Here is a 23541-nt window from a genome sequence, read left to right on the forward strand (position 1 = left end):
CACTGTGGCCGGGACAGAAATCAATGCCTGACGATTATACGGCTTTATCAGCATGAAAAAAACTCTGCTGCTGTATTTCAGACACTGCGTTCCCCCCCGCCGACTACAGGTTGTATCTGGTACTGCAACTCAGCCCTGCTGAAGTGAATGGAGCCGAGCTACGAATGGCAATCACAGCCCATGGTCACGGGTGGCGCTGATTTTTCTAATCCTGGAGAATCCCTTTAAAGAAACACGTCTGCTTACCAGGTACTTAAAGGGATAGCGCACGGGTGATAAATGTCTGATCTATGGGCTGAGTCTGAACAGGGCCGACTCCGAGTGCGGCCGACTCCGAGTGCGGCCGACTCCGAGTGCGGCCGACTCCGAGTGCGGCCGACTCCGAGTGCGGCCGACTCCGAGTGCGGCCGACTCCGAGTGCGGCCGACTCCGAGTGCGGCCGACTCCGAGTGCGGCGCTTGGCTCAGTGCTGTGGAGTGAGGAGGAGCACTACATGTACCAGCGTTACATGAGAAGCACAGGGGATACAGGTGCTGGAGGAGGTAGGTGGTGATGTCGGTGATCAGCTGCGCTCCGCTCAGGGGGTTGTGCATCTGCGCGGCTCCGTAGCGAGCAAAGATTTGGGACAAGCGTTTTCTCGCCACGTCCTGGAAGAACAACTCCACTATGGTCTTCGCTCCGGACGCTGCAGAAAAGAAATCTCAATGAGACACAGAAAAAGAGACGATAAAAGCGTCTGCACGGGTCATTTGTGGCTGCCGGGGGGAGACTTACGGTCTTTGCTCACAGAGGTGCAAGTCTGAGAATCGGAAAGCTCCAGGACCGACAGATGCTGCAGGTTGGAGTCCCTGAAAAAGAGAAACGATATTAATAAAGCCAAGATCCCACTGACTTTAATGGGGGTCCAACAGGTCCCTCCAAGGAGACGGTGATGGAAATGTGTGTATAATATATATATATATACTGCAAGAATGTGATCTGAAGAACTCACAGCGCATCCTGGGGGACGGCGGACGCCACGCACTGACTGCTCCAGCGGATGACGTAGTAGGACAGCAGCATGTTGGCCGTGCGGGGGATATGTTCCTCCTGAGCTTGGAGGAGCTGAGCTTCCCCAGCAAACACCTGTGAGGACGAGTCAAGTATGAGGAGTCAAATCTGCACATTGACCAAAACTTCTGACCAAAACTATCTGAAAAATCTGCAATGGCTCGTGCAACCTGTGACACCGAAGTATTAATTGGATTCCCCACATTGATCAGTGGGGACCCCCACTGCTCACTAGCCTGGGGTCCACTGCGTAATCACAGAGAAGTCAAGCATCAGCCATGTTGCTCCGGAGCTGCACTCGACCCCCCCCCGCCCTCTTCAGTCCCATAGAAGTTGACTTGAGAGACCACCATTCAGTGCCGACCCCAGTAGTCGTACAGTAAGAGGGATGAGGGGCTCGGGAGCACCGTTCTGTCTGTAAATGTTCATTATTCATTTAAAAGGGACATTTTTATCCCATTTATGACATTTCCTACAAACATACAAAAAAATGTCTCAAAGTTCTGCATCCCCTAGAAGCACGACCTATAACGACAAGAGGGGTCTTTTGCTCCCACCATGCACCCACCAATGATTCCAACAGAGAAAAGCTGCCTTTAACTGAAGTAAGACCCCCAGGGATTTACAAACTTGTCTTTTCTAGTTGCTATATATATATATATATATATATATATATATATATATATATAGACCCCTTTAACAAGCGCACATCTTACCGTATCGCCCGCCCTCAACAGAAGCTGCTGCAGGATGAGCAAATCGCGACAAATCAGGAACCGTGTCAGGGAGATTTTGCAGACGGCCTGGCACACGATGCCCGCAGCCGTGGTGCTGCCGTAGAGATTGGAGAGGTTCATCCGCACGTTGAGGGGTTGACCTGCAGTGAAGACGGAAATAAAGCAATTAGATGGACTCCGACGACTTCGGCCACGACCAGACGGCTCTGTGCAGCTGTCACATTGCAGCATAGTACGGGAGGATGGGGTCTTCATTGTGACCCCCTAGGACACCGCGATAAGTCACAACAAATCCCACCGGCTCCAATAGATTTGTGACCTGCTTGTCGTGGTATCACAAGGGGCGCAAAGTGTCTCTCAATTTGTCCCGTATCAGGCTGCGATGCAGCAGAGTTATCTTCAGGGCATCAGGCTAATCCTTGTAGAGTAAGGTTATGTTCACACGTCGCGTTTTTGTTGCATTTTTTTTCCTCCTCTGTTGGCGGTAAAGAAGCTGCTTACAAAAGGCAGGTTCTCTCTCAGGTACATTTGTCTTTTGTGCATGCTGATAAAGTTTAGCGTCACACCCAAAAATAAACACGATGCAACTTTTTAAGCTTTCTGCACCAAAAATGCAGCAAAACCTGATACCTGAGTTTTTTTGCTGCGTTTTTGCACTTACTCGTTACTTTCTATGGGTGAAAAAGAGCTGAAAGAAGTGACGTGCTGCAGTTTGCAAAAATGCAGTTTTCCGATTCACGTACATCAGATTTCGGAAATGTCACAGCTTTTGGTGGTCCTGTAAAACGCAACGTGTGAACATAGCCTAAGAACGGTCCCAGATCTCAGAACTCCCATCATTTGCCCTGCACTTTGTCACTCGCAATCACATTGTAACCTCACCAAGGTCCATGGTCTGGTCGATGTCCATGGAGGTCTCATAATCCATCTCTCGGTGAAGGTTCCCGATTGCCTGGACGGGATTTCTGATGTCTTGTAGTTTAAGGTTTATGCCATCCATGACGTTATCACTGACAGGAGCAGAAGACAGAAAATGCTTTTACTTCACGCAGAGCCGACCTCGCTCGTTCCTCAGATTTGCTGGACGTTCATGGACTTGATTGCTCATACATAGTAGTCAGTCTGAATAAACAAGCCTGCAGTGTAAAGCATGGAGGCGTGACAGCTAGCTACCTCAGACAAGCACTTACATATCATTTGCGATTAGCTCTTCCAATATTTGCTCTGCTACTCTCTCCGGGGCTTCTTGATGGCAGCAAGCCCACTCCATCATATACGCCATGTCCACAGTAATGCTGTCCCCAATCATACGTAGACATTGCATCAAGAAGATTGTGTCACTGGCGAGGTCCACATCTGCAAAAAAACAGGTAAAATACAAAATACATAGCAAAAAAAAAAGCTCTGCACACAGCTGAACGGCGGGGGTCACGCGCCGGCAGAGACAGGCAGGGGGTCACGCGCCGGCAGAGACAGGCAGGGGGTCACGCGCCGGCAGAGATCGGCGGGTGTTGTGCAAGTGACCCGACGTCTAAGACGGGTACATGACACCTGCCGCTCACACACCAGACACAGCCGATATCTGTAGCTGTGAAGCCCACGGCCCGGCTCATCTCCCACTGCTCAGGTGAATGGGGCCGGAGGACCCCTTTAGTGTTGTTGTACAGACAATATTCAATAAGAAGCTTTTTGGGGCCATTTTGCCCAGCTTTGTGAGCTTCTCCACAGGCTCCAGCTTGTACTGGGATGACTTCCATTATTGTCCTCACCATCGGAGATCACGCTTTCGTCCGCCGTCTGTAAATGTTCTGCCGGGAGAAGGTACAGATGATCCACTAGTGGACACGGAGCTAAGAATGACAAGAAATCCTGCAAGAGAAAAAGGAAGGAAAAAATGCTACAATCTGCAGAAATAACTGGCAGCGCCCCCCACAGGTCGGATCCTGGCACCTCAATACCAAGAAGCAAATGCCGAGGCAGCAGCTGGACGGACACTGAACATAGGGGGTAAAACTAAAGCTAAATGTAGATTCCATAGTCAGTGCGATCCCCCAGTCTCATCATCTCTCCGGTGCCGCCTCGCGTCCTCGGCAGATACCTGCGCTGTCTTGTGATCGCGGCAGTGCCGGCTGACGGCTTATCAATGGATAGACGGAAATGGGGAAAAGCCGAGGTCTCCATCCTGCAACTGCTGCAAAATATTCCAGCCGGCTCCAAAAGCCGAGGCCGAGTCACGAGGTCGGAGACCACCCAGATGTGAGCGGCTTCCAAGGAGCCAGTGTTGGGGTAATGACCCACCCTAATAAATGCTTTACACATTGCCGGTTGCGCACCCACCTTTCTGAGCAGACAGACCATGCTGGAGCACGGGTGCACCATCAGGGCGAGCGGGCGAGACAGCTCCTCCTGGTACTGCACGCAGCAGGTGTAGAATTTAGCCCAGGACTCCGCTTGTAACTGGCGAAACTCATCCTGGTCCATCTCATAATCGATCACCTGACCGCGTAGCTACGAGGTGTAAGGAGAAGACGGCTGCTGTAACTAGACGCACTGCAAGGGGCCGGCACCACAATCACAACATCAATGCATATCCTGTGCATACAGATACTTATCACGGGGGTCCCACATCTTGAGACCTGCACTGAATTTGAAAACAAGAGAGCAGCGATCGTGCAAATCTATAGGACTGACCGAGATAACCAAGTGCCAGACTCCGCCATCACCATCAGTCCTGCACACACACGCTCGACTGCCGCTCCTACAGGAGGTCTCACGATCAGTGCGATACAAGTGGTGGGATCCCCCCGCGATCAGTCACTTACCACCTTATTCTAAGGACGAGTAAAGTGACAAGTAAAGATGAGCGACAAGGAAGATTCCCTCTAAATTGGGCGGCAGATTCAATTTAAAAAAACATAAAAAATTGTCCGAAACAGAATCTGCCCCCAAAAATATGTTCATTATACACCAAGATCTCTCCAGACCCCAAAGCTAAAGAAACAGGGGAGGGAAGGGGTTAACCGATAGTTATAGTCACCAATATGGAGACCCTCACCTCATCCTCTACGACCTTGGTGATCTCCTTCTTCAGCTCATCCCCGGTCAGATCCTGCAGCTTTTCCCTGGAGCCTCGATGATAAATCTTATAGTAAAAGAACAGGAGATGATATAATGCCTGCATACAGCCCGCGACCCCCCCAAAGACCAGGGTGGTATCCCACAAAGCGGCCGTCTCCACGGGACCCCGGGTGTATGCAGCGCTCCATGCAAATACTGTGATTTCTGTGTAAACTGTATGTTGTAGCATATTGTGAGACCTGCTGACCGACAGCACTAAAAGAGTTAAACTACCCACAGAGGCTTGATCATGTGACCCAGCTCTGCAGCAGCTTCTGGAAAGAGCCGGAACAAACTCCTCTGGGCGGTCAGCCAATGGCTGCAGCTGTAAGAGTCACATGACAGTGGGAGGAGCCAACTGCTGTGAGGCGGTAAGAACTGAGCGTGTGTAAGGAGTCAGACATAAGGAGACGGACTGCTCTCGCTACAAGGGGCCAATAAAGGAGGGCGCACAACAGCCTCCATATCGGGAAGGTTCCTACTGCTCCTCTAGGAGGAAGAAGGATTCACAGACGATGCCTCAAGTGTCCAGAGATCTGCCATCCGCATGTACGAGCCAAACTTCAACTGTGAGTGTGAACTTGACCCAATACCCAATGATAGGAATCTGGTGTAGCCACAAACTGCCTCCCCCCCCCATTATATCCCTTTAATATATTGTGGGACTTTGTGTGTAATTGGGGAGGGAAGGCGGCTCCTCGTGCAGAGCTGGGCCGCCGCGAGGCCGTGATAGACCGCCAGGAGCACAACCTCTGCCGTACACCACGTGCGATCACCGCAAAAGCAGGCCGCGCTCGAATACACACGACATACAGGCCGGGGTCATCAGGAGCCATAGTAATATCAGAGGGCGACTCGCCTGCAATGCTTTAAGTAGAGCAGCGATGGTAAATCTTCCGGGGGAGAACAAATACTCCCGATACGTCTCCTTATAACACAACAGAAAGTAAGAAAGAAAGGGAGAGAGCAAGTTACTAAACAGCCAATAAATACATGCAGCATCATGACAGGACCACTATAAGCCCGGAACTGGCCTGCCCACCCCCCCCCCTGGGACCTACGCCCCGAGACCAGCCTGCCCCCCCCCCCTCGGGACCTCCGCCCCGAGACCAGCCCAGACCCCCCCCCCCCCAGGACCTCCGCCCTGAGACCAGTCTGCCCCCCCCCCCCCCCCCCCCCTCGGGACCTCCGTCCTGAGACCAGCCCGCCCCCTCCTCAGAACATCCGCCCTGAAACCAGAATGCCCCCTAGGGAGGGACATCCACCCTCTGAATCCATTGGCTGCCAGGAAGGTCAGTGTGGACTTGACAAAGCGGAGACCAAACAATCCTAACAATTTCTGATTTTAGGTGTAAACAGATCTGTAACTTACCCGGGGGTCCTGCTCATCCCCGATGTTCAGCTCTTCATCTGGTAAAGGGTTGATAAAAACTTGGTTCCACTGGCCGGCGTGATTACTGGAAAACATCGATTATTACATAAAACAGAGCGAAACCAAAGAAACGGAAAAACTATTCTGCGAGCAAAAGGCTACACAAGTAAAAAGCCTAATAATGGAAAGAAAAAAGCAGCTCCACATGAAGTCTCTCCCGTAGCAGCAGCGCTAAGAAACGTCACTCAGATTGTGCAGAGTCCTCCAGAGTTGGGGGCCCGGCACCGGCGTCAAGGCCCGGGGGCCCGGCAGCAGCAAGGCCCGGGGGCCCGGCAGCAGCAAGGCCCGGGGGCCCGGCAGCAGCAAGGCCCGGGGGCCCGGCAGCAGCAAGGCCCGGGGGCCCGGCAGCAGCAAGGCCCGGGGGCCCGGCAGCAGCAAGGCCCGGGGGCCCGGCAGCAGCAAGGCCCGGGGGCCCGGCAGCAGCAAGGCCCGGGGGCCCGGCAGCAGCAAGGCCCGGGGGCCCGGCAGCAGCAAGGCCCGGGGGCCCGGCAGCAGCAAGGCCCGGGGGCCCGGCAGCAGCAAGGCCCGGGGGCCCGGCAGCAGCAAGGCCCGGGGGCCCGGCAGCAGCAAGGCCCGGGGGCCCGGCAGCAGCAAGGCCCGGGGGCCCGGCAGCAGCAAGGCCCGGGGGCCCGGCAGCAGCAAGGCCCGGGGGCCCGGCAGCAGCAAGGCCCGGGGGCCCGGCAGCAGCAAGGCCCGGGGGCCCGGCAGCAGCAAGGCCCGGGGGCCCGGCAGCAGCAAGGCCCGGGGGCCCGGCAGCAGCAAGGCCCGGGGGCCCGGCAGCAGCAAGGCCCGGGGGCCCGGCAGCAGCAAGGCCCGGGGGCCCGGCAGCAGCAAGGCCCGGGGGCCCGGCAGCAGCAAGGCCCGGGGGCCCGGCAGCAGCAAGGCCCGGGGGCCCGGCAGCAGCAAGGCCCGGGGGCCCGGCAGCAGCAAGGCCCGGGGGCCCGGCAGCAGCAAGGCCCGGGGGCCCGGCAGCAGCAAGGCCCGGGGGCCCGGCAGCAGCAAGGCCCGGGGGCCCGGCAGCAGCAAGGCCCGGGGGCCCGGCAGCAGCAAGGCCCGGGGGCCCAGCAGCAGCAAGGCCCGGGGGCCCAGCAGCAGCAAGGCCCGGGGGCCCAGCAGCAGCAAGGCCCGGGGGCCCAGCAGCAGCAAGGCCCGGGGGCCCAGCAGCAGCAAGGCCCGGGGGCCCAGCAGCAACAAGGCCCGGGGGGACCAGCACTGGCAAGTGAAGGGTCATATCATAATGATAAAATATTAACCCCTCGTGGTACTCACTGCTCAAAATTGATGCGTTTGACAACAGTTTGGTTTTCATCATCAAGCCACAAAGCCCAAATGTCCGTGGTTGTCAAAGTAAACATGAAATCCACCAGAGGATCCTGTATGAAAAGAGAAATTCAGCATAAATTTGTAACCTAAAGCTGGAGATAAATTTGCAGAAACCTGCGGCTTACGCCAAGGACACCCTGCATACAACGGAGCTCTGCCCGGCGCGCACTCTGTTTTACCAAACACCCCCCATTTACTAAATAGCAGCTAGGATGGTCGTCTTCTGGCCTCCATCTGGTCGGCAAACAGTTCACCTATATAATAAGCCGTAGACCGAGCTTTCCTATATACAGAGGGTCACCGCCGCAAAAAAAGCAAACCATGCAGTGTTTTCTTTTTGCAATGGATCTCTATGGTGGACTGGTGGCATCTATCCAGACTGTGGCCATATACCTCCAGAGCAGCCACAAAAGCCACATGCACTTGTGGCCATATATCTCCAGAGTGGCCACAAAAGCCACATGCACTTGTGGCCATATACCTCCAGAGTGCATACACCCCAGAGCAGCCACAAAAGCCACATGCACTTGTGGCCATATACCTCCAGAGTGCATACACCCCAGAGCAGCCACAAAAGCCACATGCACTTGTGGCCATATACCCCCAGAGTGTATACACCCCAGAGCGGCCACAAAAGCCACATGCACTTGTGGCCATATACCTCCAGAGTGTATACACCCCAGAGCAGCCACAAAAGCCACATGCACTTGTGGCCATATACCTCCAGAGTGCATACACCCCAGAGCGGCCACAAAAGCCACATGCACTTGTGGCCATATACCCCCAGAGTGTATACACCCCAGAGCGGCCACAAAAGCCACATGCACTTGTGGCCATATACCCCCAGAGTGTATACACCCCAGAGCGGCCACAAAAGCCACATGCACTTGTGGCCATATACCTCCAGAGTGCATACACCCCAGAGCGGCCACAAAAGCCACATGCACTTGTGGCCTTACTAACCTGGTTCGAGAATAAGGAGGAGACGTGATCCAGACAGTAGCGATTGCTGTCTGCAGTCACCAACTGGAAGACGCAGAACTGTAAGAAAGTATTAATAAGGTTAGAGATAAAAACACAATATATTACAGGAAGACTGCAGGGAAGTGACGTACCTGTCCTTGTCCGGGTGAGTGCAAGTACACGCCGAGATAAAGTCCTATAGACGTGGAGTGCGCCAGTCTGAGCTTGTGCCCGACTCCTGGGATGTGACGCATTTCTTTGCTGACCGGCACAAACTCCAGCATATCAGATTCCATAAGACAAGTCTGGTCCTAGAACGTACGAGAGCCATAAAATCGTGATATCGGCTTTCCTAATCCTCTCACCCCCAACGTCATGATGGGTGCGGACATCACTTACCTTATAAGACCACATGCGCAGTTTATGATCCTGACACAATGCGAAGATGAAAGCGTCGTTCTCAAGGCAGTGAACAGCGAGACTCACGGGAAGATGAGCCGGGTCCTGCTCCCCTCTAAAGGCACAAAAATAAAAAATAGGTGACTTATTCTATCGATGGTGATACACATTACATGACAAATCCAGGGCAAACACACCGGCAGCACCAGAGCCGCGCTAGAGCCCAGGGACGGTCACATCGACCACCTCAATTTCCAGGACGTTTTGCTTTACCTTGTAATCTTCAGGTTAATGTTAGACTTGAACAGGGGACTCCACAAAATAGTCTGGCACAGTTTTAAAAGCAAACTAAGCTTTATGTTAAACTACAAAAAAAGTTATGCCCTTCCAAGAAAAAAACTTTTTAGCAAGTAGAAGAATTATTCTGCATTACCAAAGAGGAAAAACTTGTACCCAGCACGGTATAAAAAAGGAATTGGCTGAAGATATCCCACCATTACTGGTCACTGACGGCCGACCCGGAGACTGAAGAGGCCGCAGTGCTGTATCCCCTCAGAGTAATTTCTCTGGGGGACATTCCTGACTTCATTTTTAGCAAAAGTGCAGCTGCAATTGTCCTAAAAGAAACCCCCTTCCCCCCGGGCGGCTGGCAGCCAGCATGCAGGGAAAGATGTGGAAGGGATGTAGTGGTGCGTCCCCCAGCGAGCTTCCTCTGCACAATGGCGGTCGCTTTTTTTTGAAAATTCAGATTGCCGGAGACCACTGAGAAAAGAAAACCCCGAGGGGAGGCAGCGTTGTGGCCCCCTACACTTTCAGCTTCAGTTTGGGTGCAGAAGATTGGACCCCCGCTGTCTTACCAAGCTGGAAATAAGCTTTGTACCGGCTGCTGTTGGAGCCATATTTTTATTATAGTCAGCCCCCCCATGACATTAGAGATGGGGAAGATTCTGACCTTATAGCTGTAGGTATGAACCCTGTTAATAGTCTCCTGACCGACATTTGCTTCAGCTCCACAACAGTCACCGCTCCTAAAGAAACAGCCGTTAGGTCAGAAACATAGAAACTTATTATAGACATCAGTAAGGTCAGCCGACGTACATACCCGCAACACCACAAGGGGGCATCTTCACAACAAGAATCCCACCAGAACTGGAGGGGAAAGCAAAGAGCGTCTCCCCTTCACTGCTCAGCCAGGCAGCGGAGGCGACAGAGCCCTGCGAGCGGCCGGGCAGCGCAGGGATCACGTAAGTGTTCGCCGGATCACTGTAGCTCATCTTCCCAAACTCCGTAAATATCGACTGCATCTGACTATCCGTAATCATCTCCTACAAACACATAAAAGAGAAAGCAAACACATTAACAGCTAAGAAAAAAACTGTGCACGTGAAAGGCAACAAACCTGCAAAATGATCAGATGAGGGATGATATACGAGGCAACAGAAATGTGAGCGTCCGTCCACCATAACCTCACCCACCCATCATACAGAAATAGCCAACGATGACGTGTCTAATGGATGCAATTAGCTCAGCAAGATCCCTGAATTATGGCCGGAAATCCTGATCATCCAGCCGGAAACAAAACAGAAGCTCAAGTACTGGTGGTAGAGATGAGCCAATCGATGCACAGATCCTTGGTCCGGTGGCCCCATCTGTAGTCGTGGATCAGGAACCCAGTGAGCGGCCGGCCACGTGCCACAGTTCCTGGTGCCTCTTCTGATTTGTAGGCCTGGTTTAACGTCATTATTGAGGCGCGACTAATCAGAAGAGGAGCCGGGAAGCCGGCGGGCAGGAGGCGGCTCTCAGGGTTCCCGTCTGGCTAACACGGACTACTGACACGGCCACTGACCAAGGGTCCCACAAATCGATTGGCTCATCTTTAATAAGCACACATGCAAAAATCCTTTTAAGAGGCGCAGATCTAATAAATTCGTAGTCAGAAATTGACCCCTATTTTATTATGAGGAGGGGTAGAGCTGTGTGACAATTTGAACAAACTTCTGGCAAAAACAATAGTAACTCTGTAGGACGGACAAATAACTTTTTTTTCTTTTGGAAAGTTGAGAAAAAAAGTCAGAGATTACAGCACAACAGGACGTGTGCCATAACTAGGGACGACTTAGTCACACAAGTGGCGCAGATCATTCAATAAGTTGCCTCGATGGCAATGGGGTCAAGAAACCAACCCAGATGTCAGCTCTGGGGTCTCTGAATGCGACAGAAGCGTAGACACTCGACCGCTGCGCCATTCCAGCTCTTCCTCTCCGGAGTAGGCGCAGGTCTTGTCCTGACCGATCAGCGGAGCTTCAACAGCAGGCATTATACAGTACTGGGTCTCAGCTGCTGCAGAACCTCTCAGCTACTACTCCTACCAGGGCACATCATACTTACACTTCTATACAGGTGTGACGGATGAGGGAGGACCAGTCTGTGGACGGTCTGATTTGTGAGGATCAGGACGATCACGTTGCTCTGCGTCTCGCACACGTGGACGCCGCCGGGCAGGATGGCGCAGTTGAAGATTTTGAGACGGACGGCATTATTCTGGAGGTTCACGTCCAGAGACTCCTCCACCAGCTCTAAGGTGTCCGCGTACGACGTCCTGAAGGAATAGAAGAAGTAAAGTTAGGAACGGCCGACAGAACGGGACAAAGCACCGGCGAGTCGGGCTGACGGACGCCATCTGGAAGATCGCAAGTGGCGACAAAATAATGGCATTTTAGTGACTAATAACTTAATAATTCGTGACGTTGATGGGGTCTTCCAGTCGGGCAGGGAGCGGGTCTGCTGACATAAGCCGCCCCCATAAATACATATGTCGTATGTGCAGAAGGATCAGGACAACGTAGAGAACCGCGACCTATCAACAGAACCAACCAGCGCTCGAGGGGCGGCAGCACCAGGAACATTAGGGACGATGTCTGTAGAGCAGCGATTCTAGCTTTCTGCGGGATCCGGATCCCACAGATCAAACGTTAACCGCCGGTCCTACAAATCAGGGTGTCACCCTACAAAACTGCATGAATAAGGCCACAATGAGAGAGCACTCACCAGTACAAGAGGCGATTCCTCGTGACGGCCAGGACACTGCTGCTTTCCTTGTAGTAGTAGCCCCCGGCACTCTCGCTGTATTTGGGGCCCCCGATGATCGGAGTGACATCTACAAAGGAAAGAGACAGTCATTATACACCGAGTAATGCAAGAGAGACCCCAAACACGCGAGCAGAGGAGGATACGGCCCAATATCTCTGGAAAATAGAAAAGGGGCAAATATGGAAGTGACAGCTCTTACCAAGCCATTAACAACCACCGGTGTGCTGTACACAGCGATACAGAAAAGTGTTATACTCCAGAGCTGCACTCACTATTCTGCTGGTGCAGTCAATGTGTACATACATTAAATTACTGATCCTGAGTTACCTCCTGTATTATACCCCAGAGCTGCACTCACTATTCTGCTGGTGCAGTCACTGTGTACATACATTATATTACTGATCCTGAGTTACATCCTGTATTATACTCCAGAGCTGCACTCACTATTCTGCTGGTGCAGTCAATGTGTACATACATTAAATTACTGATCCTGAGTTACCTCCTGTATTATACTCCAGAGCTGCACTCACTATTCTGCTGGTGCAGTCAATGTGTACATACATTAAATTACTGATCCTGAGTTACCTCCTGTATTATACTCCAGAGCTGCACTCACTATTCTGCTGGTGCAGTCACTGTGTACATACATTACATTACTGATCCTGAGTTACATCCTGTATTATACTCCAGAGCTGCACTCACTATTCTGCTGGTGCAGTCACTGTGTACATACATTACATTACTGATCCTGAGTTACATCCTGCATTATACTCCAGAGCTGCACTCACTATTCTGCTGGTGCAGTCACTGTGTACATACATTACATTCCTGATCCTGAGTTACATCCTGCATTATACTCCAGAGCTGCACTCACTATTCTGCTGGTGCAGACACTGTGTACATACATTACATTACTGATCCTGAGTTACATCCTGTATTATGTTCCAGAGCTGCACTCACTATTCTGCTGGTGCAGTCACTGTGTACATACATTACTGATCCTGAGTTACATCCTGTATTATACTCCAGAGCAGCACTCACTATTCTGCTGGTGCAGACACTGTGTACATACATTACATTACTGATCCTGAGTTACCTCCTGTATTATACTCCAGAGCTGCACTCACTATTCTGCTGGTGCAGTCACTGTGTACATACATTACTGATCCTGAGTTACCTCCTGTATTATACTCCAGAGCTGCACTCACTATTCTGCTGGTGCAGACACTGTGTACATACATTACATTACTGATCCTGAGTTACATCCTGTATTATCCTCCAGAGCTGCACTCACTATTCTGCTGGTGCAGTCACTGTGTACATACATTACATTACTGATCCTGAGTTACATCTTGTATTCTACACCAGAGCTGCACTCACTATTCTGCTGGTGCAGTCACTGTGTACATACATTACTGATCCTGAGTTACATCCTATATTATACTCCAGAGCTGCACTCACTATTCTGCTGTGCAGTCACTGTGTACATACATTACATTACTGATCCTGAGTTACATCTTGTATTCTACACCAGAGCTGCACTCACTATTCTGCTGGTGCAGTCACTGTGTACATACATTACTGATCCTGAGTTACCTCCTGTATTATACTCCAGAGCTGCACTCACTATTCTGCTGGTGCAGTCACTGTGTATATACATTACATTACTGATCCTGAGTTACATCCTGTATTATGTTCCAGAGCTGCACTCACTATTCTGCTGGTGCAGTCACTGAGTACATACATTACATTACTGATCCTGAGTTACATCCTGTATTATACTCCAGAGCAGCACTTACTATTCTGCTGGTGCAGTCACTGTGTACATACATTACATTACTGATCCTGAGTTACATCTTGTATTCTACACCAGAGCTGCACTCACTATTCTGCAGGTGCAGTCACTGTGTACATACATTACATTACTGATCCTGAGTTACCTCCTGTATTATACTCCAGAGCTGCACTCACTATTCTGCTGGTGCAGACACTGTGTACATACATTACTAATCCTGAGTTACCTCCTGTATTATACTCCAGAGCTGCACTCACTATTCTGCTGTGCAGTCACTGTGTACATACATTACATTACTGATCCTGAGTTACATCTTGTATTCTACACCAGAGCTGCACTCACTATTCTGCTGGTGCAGTCACTGTGTACATACATTACTGATCCTGAGTTACATCCTGTATTATACTCCAGAGCTGCACTCACTATTCTGCTGGTGCAGTCACTGTGTACATACATTACATTACTGATCCTGAGTTACATCCTGTATTATACTCCAGAGCTGCACTCACTATTCTGCTGGTGCAGTCACTGTGTACATACATTACATTACTGATCCTGAGTTACATCGTATATTATACCCCAGAGCTGCACTCACTATTCTGCTGGTGCAGTCACTGTGTACATACATTACGGATCCTGAGTTACCTCCTGTATTATACTCCAGAGCTGCACTCACTATTCTGCTGGTGCAGTCACTGTGTACATACATTACATTACTGATCCTGAGTTACCTCCTGTATTATACTCCAGAGCTGCACTCACTATTCAGCTGGTGCAGTCACTCTGTACATACATTATATTACTGATCCTGAGTTACATCCTGTATTATACCCCAGAGCTGCACTCACTATTCTGCTGGTGCATTCACTGTGTACATACATTAGATTACTGATCCTGAGTTACATCCTGTATTATACTCCAGAGCTGCACTCACTATTCTGCTGGTGCAGTCCCTGTGTACATACATTACATTACTGATCCTGAGTTACATCCTGTATTATACTCCAGAGCTGCACTCACTATTCTGCTGGTGCAGTCACTGTGTACATACATTACATTACTGATCCTGAGTTACATCCTGTATTATACTCCAGAGCTGCACTCACTATTCTGCTGGTGCAGTCACTGTGTACATACATTACATTACTGACCCTGAGTTACATCCTGTATTATACTCCACAGCTGCACTCACTATTCTGCTGGTGCAGTCACTGTGTACATACATTACATTACTGATCCTGAGTTACCTCCTGTATTATATACTCCAGAGCTGCACTCACTATTCTGCTGGTGCAGTCACTGTGTACATACATTACTGATCCTAAGCTACATCCTGTATTATACCCCAGAGCTGCACTCACTATTCTGCTGGTGCAGTCACTGTGTACATACATTACATTACTGATCCTAAGCTACATCCTGTATTATACTCCAGAGCTGCACTCACTATTCTGCAGGTGCAGTCCCTGTGTACATACATTACATTACTGATCCCGAGTTACATCCTGTAATATACTCCAGAGCTGCACTCACTGTGTACATACATTACTGATCCTGAGTTACCTCCTGTATTATACTCCAGAGCTGAACTCACTATTCTGCTGGTGCAGTCACTGTGTACATACATTACTGATCCTGAGTTACCTCCTGTATTCTACTTCAGAGCTGCACTCACTATTCGGCTGGTGCAGTCACTGTGTATATACATTACATTACTGATCCTGAGTTAAATCCTGTATTATGCTCCAGAGCTGCACTCACTATTCTGCTGGTGCAGTCACTGTGTACATACATTACATTACTGATCCTGAGTTACCTCCTGTATTATACTCCAGAGCTGCACTCACTATTCTGCTGGTGCAGTCACTGTGTACATACATTACTGATCCTGAGTTACATCCTGTATTATACTCCAGAGCTGCACGCACTATTCTGCTGGTGCAGTCACTGTGTACATACATTACATTACTGATCCTAAGTTACATCCTGTGTTATACCCGAGAGCTGCACTCACTATTCTGCTGGTGCAGTCACTGTGTACATACATTACATTACTGATCCTAAGCTACATCCTGTATTATACTCCAGAGCTGCACTCACTATTCTGCTGGTGCAGTCCCTGTGTACATACATTACATTACTGACCCTGAGTTACCTCCTGTATTATCCTCCAGAGCTGCACTCACTATTCTGCTGGTGCAGTCACTGTGTACATACATTACATTACTGATCCGGAGTTACATCCTGTATTATACTCCAGAGCTGCACTCACTATTCTGCTGGTGCAGTCACTGTGTACATACATTACATTACTGATCCTGAGTTACATCCTGTATTATACTCCAGAGCTGCACTCACTGTGTACATACATTACATTACTGATCCCGAGTTACATCCTGTATTATACTCCAGAGCTGCACTCACTATTCCGCTGGTGCAGTCACTGTGTACATACATTACATTACTGATCCCGAGTTACATCCTGTATTATACTCCAGAGCTGCACTCACTGTGTACATACATTACATTACTGATCCCGAGTTACATCCTGTATTATACTCCAGAGCTGCACTCACTATTCCGCTGGTGCAGTCACTGTGTACATACATTACATTACTGATCCTGAGTTACATCCTGTATTATACCCCAGAGCTGCAGTCACTATTCTGCTGGTGCAGTCACTGTGTATATACACTACTGATCCTGAGTTACATTCTGTATTATACGCTAGAGCTGCACTCACTATTCTGCTGGTGCAGTCACTGTGTATATACATTACATTACTGATCCTGAGCTACATCCTGTATTATACTCCAGAGCTGCTCTCACTATTCTGCTGGTGCAGTCACTGTGTACATACATTACATTACTGATCCTGAGTTACATCCTGTATTATACTCCAGAGCTGCACTCACTATTCTGCTGGTGCAGTCACTGTGCACATACATTACATTACTGACCCTGAGTTACCTCTTGTATTATACTCCAGAGCTGCACTCACTATTCTGCTGGTGCAGTCACTGTGTACATACATTACATTACTGACCCTGAGTTACCTCCTGTATTATACCCCAGAGCTGCACTCACTATTCTGCTGGTGCAGTCACTGTGTACATACATTACTGATCCTGAGTTACATCCTGTATTATACTTCAGAGCTGCACTCACTATTCTGCTGGTGCAGTCACTGTGTACATACATTACTGATCCTGAGTCACATCCTGTATTATACTCCAGAGCTGCACTCACTATTCTGCTCGTGCAGTCACTGTGTATATACATTACATTACTGATCCTGAGTTACCTCCTGTATTATCCTCCAGAGCTGCACTCACTAATCTGCTGGTGCAGTCACTGTGTACATACATTACATTACTGATCCTGAGTTACATCCTGTATTATACTCCAGAGCTGCACTCACTATTCTGCTGGTGCAGTCACTGTGTACATACATTACTGATCCTGAGTTATATCCTGTATTATACTCCAGAGCTGCACTCACTATTCTGCTGGTGCAGTCACTGTGTACATACATTACATTACTGATCCTGAGTTATATCCTGTATTATACTCCAGAGCTGCACTCCCTATTCTGCTGGTGCAGTCACTGTGTACATACATTACATTACTGATCCTGAGTTACATCCTGTATTATACTCCAGAGCAGCACTCACTATTCAGTTGGTGCAGTCACTGTGTACATACATTACATTACTGATCCTGAGTTACCTCCTGTATTATACTCCAGAGCTGCACTCACTATTCTGCTGGTGCAGTCACTGTGTACATACATTACATTACTGATCCTGAGTTACCTCCTGTATTATCCTCCAGAGCTGCACTCACTATTCTGCTTCTGCAGTCACAGTGTACATACATTACATTACTGATCCTGAGTTACACCCTGTATTATACTCCAGAGCTGCACTCACTATTCTGCTGGTGCAGTCGCTGTGTACATACATTACATTACTGATCCTGAGTTACCTCCTGTATTATACTCCAGAGCTGCACTCACTATTCTGCTTCTGCAGTCACAGTGTACATACATTACATTACTGATCCTGAGTTACACCCTGTATTATACTCCAGAGCTGCACTCACTATTCTGCTGGTGCAGTCACTGTGTACATACATTACATTACTGATCCTGAGTTACATCCTGTATTATACTCCAGAGCTGCACTCACTATTCTACTGGTGCAGTCACTGTGTACATACATTACATTACTGATCCTGAGTTACATCCTGTATTATACTCCAGAGCTGCACTCACTATTCTGCTTGTGCAGTCACTGTGTACATACATTACATTACTGATCCTGAGTTACCTCCTGTATTATACTCCAGAGCTGCACTCACTATTCTGCTGTGCAGTCACTGTGTACATACATTACATTACTGATCCTGAGTTACCTCCTGTATTATACTCCAGAGCTGCACTCACTATTCTGCTGGTACAGTCACTGTGTACATACATTACATTACTGATCCGGAGTTACATCCTGTATTATACCCCAGAGCTGCACTCACTATTCTGCTGGTGCAGTCACTGTGTACATACATTACATTACTGATCCTGAGTTACATCCTGTATTATACTCCAGAGCTGCACTCACTATTCTGCTGGTGCAGTCACTGTGTACATACATTACATTACTGATCCGGAGATACATCCTGTATTATACTCCAGAGCTGCACTCACTATTCTGCTGGTGCAGTCACTGTGTACATACATTACATTACTGATCCCGAGTTACCTCCTGTATTATACTCCAGAGCTGCACTCACTATTCTGCTGTGCAGTCACTGTGTACATACATTACATTACTGATCCTGAGTTATCTCCTGTATTATACTCCAGAGCTGCATTCACTATTCTGCTGGTGCAGTCACTGTGTACATACATTACATTACTGATACTGAGTTACATCCTGTATTATACCCCAGAGCTGCACTCACTATTCTGCTGTGCAGTCACTGTGTACATACATTACTGATCCTGAGTTACCTCCTGTATTATACTCCAGAGCTGCACTCACTATTCTGCTTCTGCAGTCACAGTGTACATACATTACATTACTGATCCTGAGTTACACCATGTATTATACTCCAGAGCTGCACTCACTATTCTGCTGGTGCAGTCACTGTGTACATACATTACATTACTGATCCTGAGTTACATCCTGTATTATACTCCAGAGCTGCACTCACTATTTTACTGGTGCAGTCACTGTGTATATACATTACATTACTGATCCTGAGTTACCTCCTGTATTATCCTCCAGAGCTGCACTCACTATTCTGCTGGTGCAGTCACTGTGTACATACATTACATTACTGATCCTGAGTTACATCCTGTATTATACTCCAGAGCTGCACTCACTATTCTGCTGGTGCAGTCACTGTGTACATACATTACTGATCCTGAGTTATATCCTGTATTATACTCCACAGCTGCACTCACTATTCTGCTGGTGCAGTCACTGTGTACATACATTACATTACTGATCCTGAGTTATATCCTGTATTATACTCCAGAGCTGCACTCACTATTCTGCTGGTGTAGTCACTGTGTACATACATTACATTACTGATCCTGAGTTATATCCTGTATTATACTCCAGAGCTGCACTCCCTATTCTGCTGGTGCAGTCACTGTGTACATACATTACATTACTGATCCTGAGTTACATCCTGTATTATACTCCAGAGCAGCACTCACAATTCAGTTGGTGCAGTCACTGTGTACATACATTACATTACTGATCCTGAGTTACCTCCTGTATTATACTCCAGAGCTGCACTCACTATTCTGCTGGTGCAGTCACTGTGTACATACATTACATTACTGATCCTGAGTTACCTCCTGTATTATCCTCCAGAGCTGCACTCACTATTCTGCTTCTGCAGTCACAGTGTACATACATTACATTACTGATCCTGAGTTACACCCTGTATTATACTCCAGAGCTGCACTCACTATTCTGCTGGTGCAGTCGCTGTGTACATACATTACATTACTGATCCTGAGTTACCTCCTGTATTATACTCCAGAGCTGCACTCACTATTCTGCTTCTGCAGTCACAGTGTACATACATTACATTACTGATCCTGAGTTACACCCTGTATTATACTCCAGAGCTGCACTCACTATTCTGCTGGTGCAGTCACTGTGTACATACATTACATTACTGATCCTGAGTTACATCCTGTATTATACTCCAGAGCTGCACTCACTATTCTGCTTGTGCAGTCACTGTGTACATACATTACATTACTGATCCTGAGTTACCTCCTGTATTATACTCCAGAGCTGCACTCACTATTCTGCTGTGCAGTCACTGTGTACATACATTACATTACTGATCCTGAGTTACCTCCTGTATTATACTCCAGAGCTGCACTCACTATTCTGCTGGTACAGTCACTGTGTACATACATTACATTACTGATCCGGAGTTACATCCTGTATTATACCCCAGAGCTGCACTCACTATTCTGCTGGTGCAGTCACTGTGTACATACATTACATTACTGATCCTGAGTTACATCCTGTATTATACTCCAGAGCTGCACTCACTATTCTGCTGGTGCAGTCACTGTGTACATACATTACATTACTGATCCGGAGTTACATCCTGTATTATACTCCAGAGCTGCACTCACTATTCTGCTGGTGCAGTCACTGTGTACATACATTACATTACTGATCCCGAGTTACCTCCTGTATTATACTCCAGAGCTGCACTCACTATTCTGCTGTGCAGTCACTGTGTACATACATTACATTACTGATCCTGAGTTATCTCCTGTATTATACTCCAGAGCTGCATTCACTATTCTGCTGGTGCAGTCACTGTGTACATACATTACATTACTGATAATGAGTTACATCCTGTATTATACCCCAGAGCTGCACTCACTATTCTGCTGTGCAGTCACTGTGTACATACATTACTGATCCTGAGTTACCTCCTGTATTATACTCCAGAGCTGCACTCACTATTCTGCTTCTGCAGTCACAGTGTACATACATTACATTACTGATCCTGAGTTACACCCTGTATTATACTCCAGAGCTGCACTCACTATTCTGCTGGTGCAGTCACTGTGTACATACATTACATTACTGATCCTGAGTTACCTCCTGTATTATCCTCCAGAGCTGCACTCACTATTCTGCTGGTGCAGTCACTGTGTACATACATTACATTACTGATCCTGAGTTACATCCTGTATTATACTCCAGAGCTGCACTCACTATTCTGCTGGTGCAGTCACTGTGTACATACATTACTGATCCTGAGTTATATCCTGTATTATACTCCAGAGCTGCACTCACTATTCTGCTGGTGCAGTCACTGTGTACATACATTACATTACTGATCCTGAGTTATATCCTGTATTATACTCCAGAGCTGCACTCACTATTCTGCTGGTGTAGTCACTGTGTACATACATTACATTACTGATCCTGAGTTATATCCTGTATTATACTCCAGAGCTGCACTCCCTATTCTGCTGGTGCAGTCACTGTGTACATACATTACATTACTGATCCTGAGTTACATCCTGTATTATACTCCAGAGCAGCACTCACTATTCAGTTGGTGCAGTCACTGTGTACATACATTACATTACTGATCCTGAGTTACATCCTGTATTATCCTCCAGAGCTGCACTCACTATTCTGCTGGTGCAGTCACTGTGTACATACATTACATTACTGATCCTGAGTTACCTCCTGTATTATCCTCCAGAGCTGCACTCACTATTCTGCTTCTGCAGTCACAGTGTACATACATTACATTACTGATCCTGAGTTACACCCTGTATTATACTCCAGAGCTGCACTCACTATTCTGCTGGTGCAGTCACTGTGTACATACATTACATTACTGATCCTGAGTTACCTCCTGTATTATACTCCAGAGCTGCACTCACTATTCTGCTTCTGCAGTCACAGTGTACATACATTACATTACTGATCCTGAGTTACACCCTGTATTATACTCCAGAGCTGCACTCACTATTCTGCTGGTGCAGTCACTGTACACATACATTACATTACTGATCCTGAGTTACATCCTGTATTATACTCCAGAGCTGCACTCACTATTCTGCTGGTGCAGTCACTGTGTACATACATTACATTACTGATCCTGAGTTACATCCTGTATTATACTCCAGAGCTGCACTCACTATTCTACTGGTGCAGTCACTGTGTACATACATTACATTACTGATCCTGAGTTACATCCTGTATTATACTCCAGAGCTGCACTCACTATTCTGCTGGTGCAGTCACTGTGTACATACATTACATTACTGATCCTGAGTTACCTCCTGTATTATACTCCAGAGCTGCACTCACTATTCTGCTGTGCAGTCACTGTGTACATACATTACATTACTGATCCTGAGTTACCTCCTGTATTATACTCCAGAGCTGCACTCACTATTCTGCTGGTACAGTCACTGTGTACATACATTACATTACTGATCCGGAGTTACATCCTGTATTATACCCCAGAGCTGCACTCACTATTCTGCTGGTGCAGTCACTGTGTACATACATTACATTACTGATCCTGAGTTACATCCTGTATTATACTCCAGAGCTGCACTCACTATTCTGCTGGTGCAGTCACTGTGTACATACATTACATTACTGATCCTGAGTTACATCCTGTATTATACTCCAGAGCTGCACTCACTATTCTGCTGGTGCAGTCACTGTGTACATACATTACATTACTGATCCTGAGTTACATCCTGTATTATACTCCAGAGCTGCACTCACTATTCTGCTGGTGCAGTCACTGTGTACATACATTACATTACTGATCCTGAGTTACCTCCTGTATTATACTCCAGAGCTGCACTCACTATTCTGCTGTGCAGTCACTGTGTACATACATTACATTACTGATCCTGAGTTATCTCCTGTATTATACTCCAGAGCTGCATTCACTATTCTGCTGGTGCAGTCACTGTGTACATACATTACATTACTGATCCTGAGTTACATCCTGTATTATACCCCAGAGCTGCACTCACTATTCTGCTGTGCAGTCACTGTGTACATACATTACTGATCCTGAGTTACCTCCTGTATTATACTCCAGAGCTGCACTCACTATTCTGCTGGTGCAGTCACTGTGTACATACATTACATTACTGATCCTGAGTTACCTCCTGTATTATACTCCAGAGCTGCACTCACTATTCTGCTTCTGCAGTCACAGTGTACATACATTACATTACTGATCCTGAGTTACACCCTGTATTATACTCCAGAGCTGCACTCACTATTCTGCTGGTGCAGTCACTGTGTACATACATTACATTACTGATCCTGAGTTACATCCTGTATTATACTCCAGAGCTGCACTCACTATTCTACTGGTGCAGTCACTGTGTACATACATTACATTAGTGATCCTGAGTTACATCCTGTATTATACTCCAGAGCTGCACTCACTATTCTGCTGGTGCAGTCACTGTGTACATACATTACATTACTGATCCTGAGTTACCTCCTGTATTATACCCCAGAGCTGCACTCACTATTCTGCTGGTGCAGTCACTGTGTACATACATTACTGATCCTGAGATACATCCTGTATTA

At 48.0% G+C, this 23541-nt stretch overlaps 1 protein-coding gene across 2 annotated transcripts in view; it reads right to left on the reverse strand.

The window, feature by feature from the left end:
- NUP160 (nucleoporin 160) overlaps positions 1-23541 on the reverse strand; it is a 59402-nt gene that overhangs the window by 10409 nt on the left and 25452 nt on the right. For both annotated transcript variants that reach the window (XM_073658987.1, XM_073658988.1), the window contains exons 2-20: positions 12070-12178; positions 11410-11620; positions 10124-10346; positions 9974-10049; positions 9022-9136; positions 8775-8933; positions 8623-8700; positions 7606-7709; positions 6277-6361; positions 5764-5832; positions 4843-4929; positions 4125-4295; positions 3557-3656; positions 2978-3143; positions 2670-2797; positions 1767-1927; positions 992-1125; positions 775-848; positions 529-685 (exon numbers count right to left, since the gene is read on the reverse strand). In XM_073658987.1, coding sequence (XP_073515088.1) covers positions 529-685; positions 775-848; positions 992-1125; positions 1767-1927; positions 2670-2797; positions 2978-3143; positions 3557-3656; positions 4125-4295; positions 4843-4929; positions 5764-5832; positions 6277-6361; positions 7606-7709; positions 8623-8700; positions 8775-8933; positions 9022-9136; positions 9974-10049; positions 10124-10346; positions 11410-11620; positions 12070-12178 — 2407 coding nt within the window. The remainder of the gene's footprint in view (positions 1-528; positions 686-774; positions 849-991; positions 1126-1766; positions 1928-2669; positions 2798-2977; positions 3144-3556; positions 3657-4124; positions 4296-4842; positions 4930-5763; positions 5833-6276; positions 6362-7605; positions 7710-8622; positions 8701-8774; positions 8934-9021; positions 9137-9973; positions 10050-10123; positions 10347-11409; positions 11621-12069; positions 12179-23541) is intronic.

Source organism: Phyllobates terribilis, unplaced genomic scaffold (assembly GCF_046119375.1).
Source record: "Phyllobates terribilis strain yellow unplaced genomic scaffold, ASM4611937v1 Scaffold_13__5_contigs__length_258822181, whole genome shotgun sequence".
Classification (NCBI taxonomy): Eukaryota; Metazoa; Chordata; class Amphibia; order Anura; family Dendrobatidae; genus Phyllobates; species Phyllobates terribilis.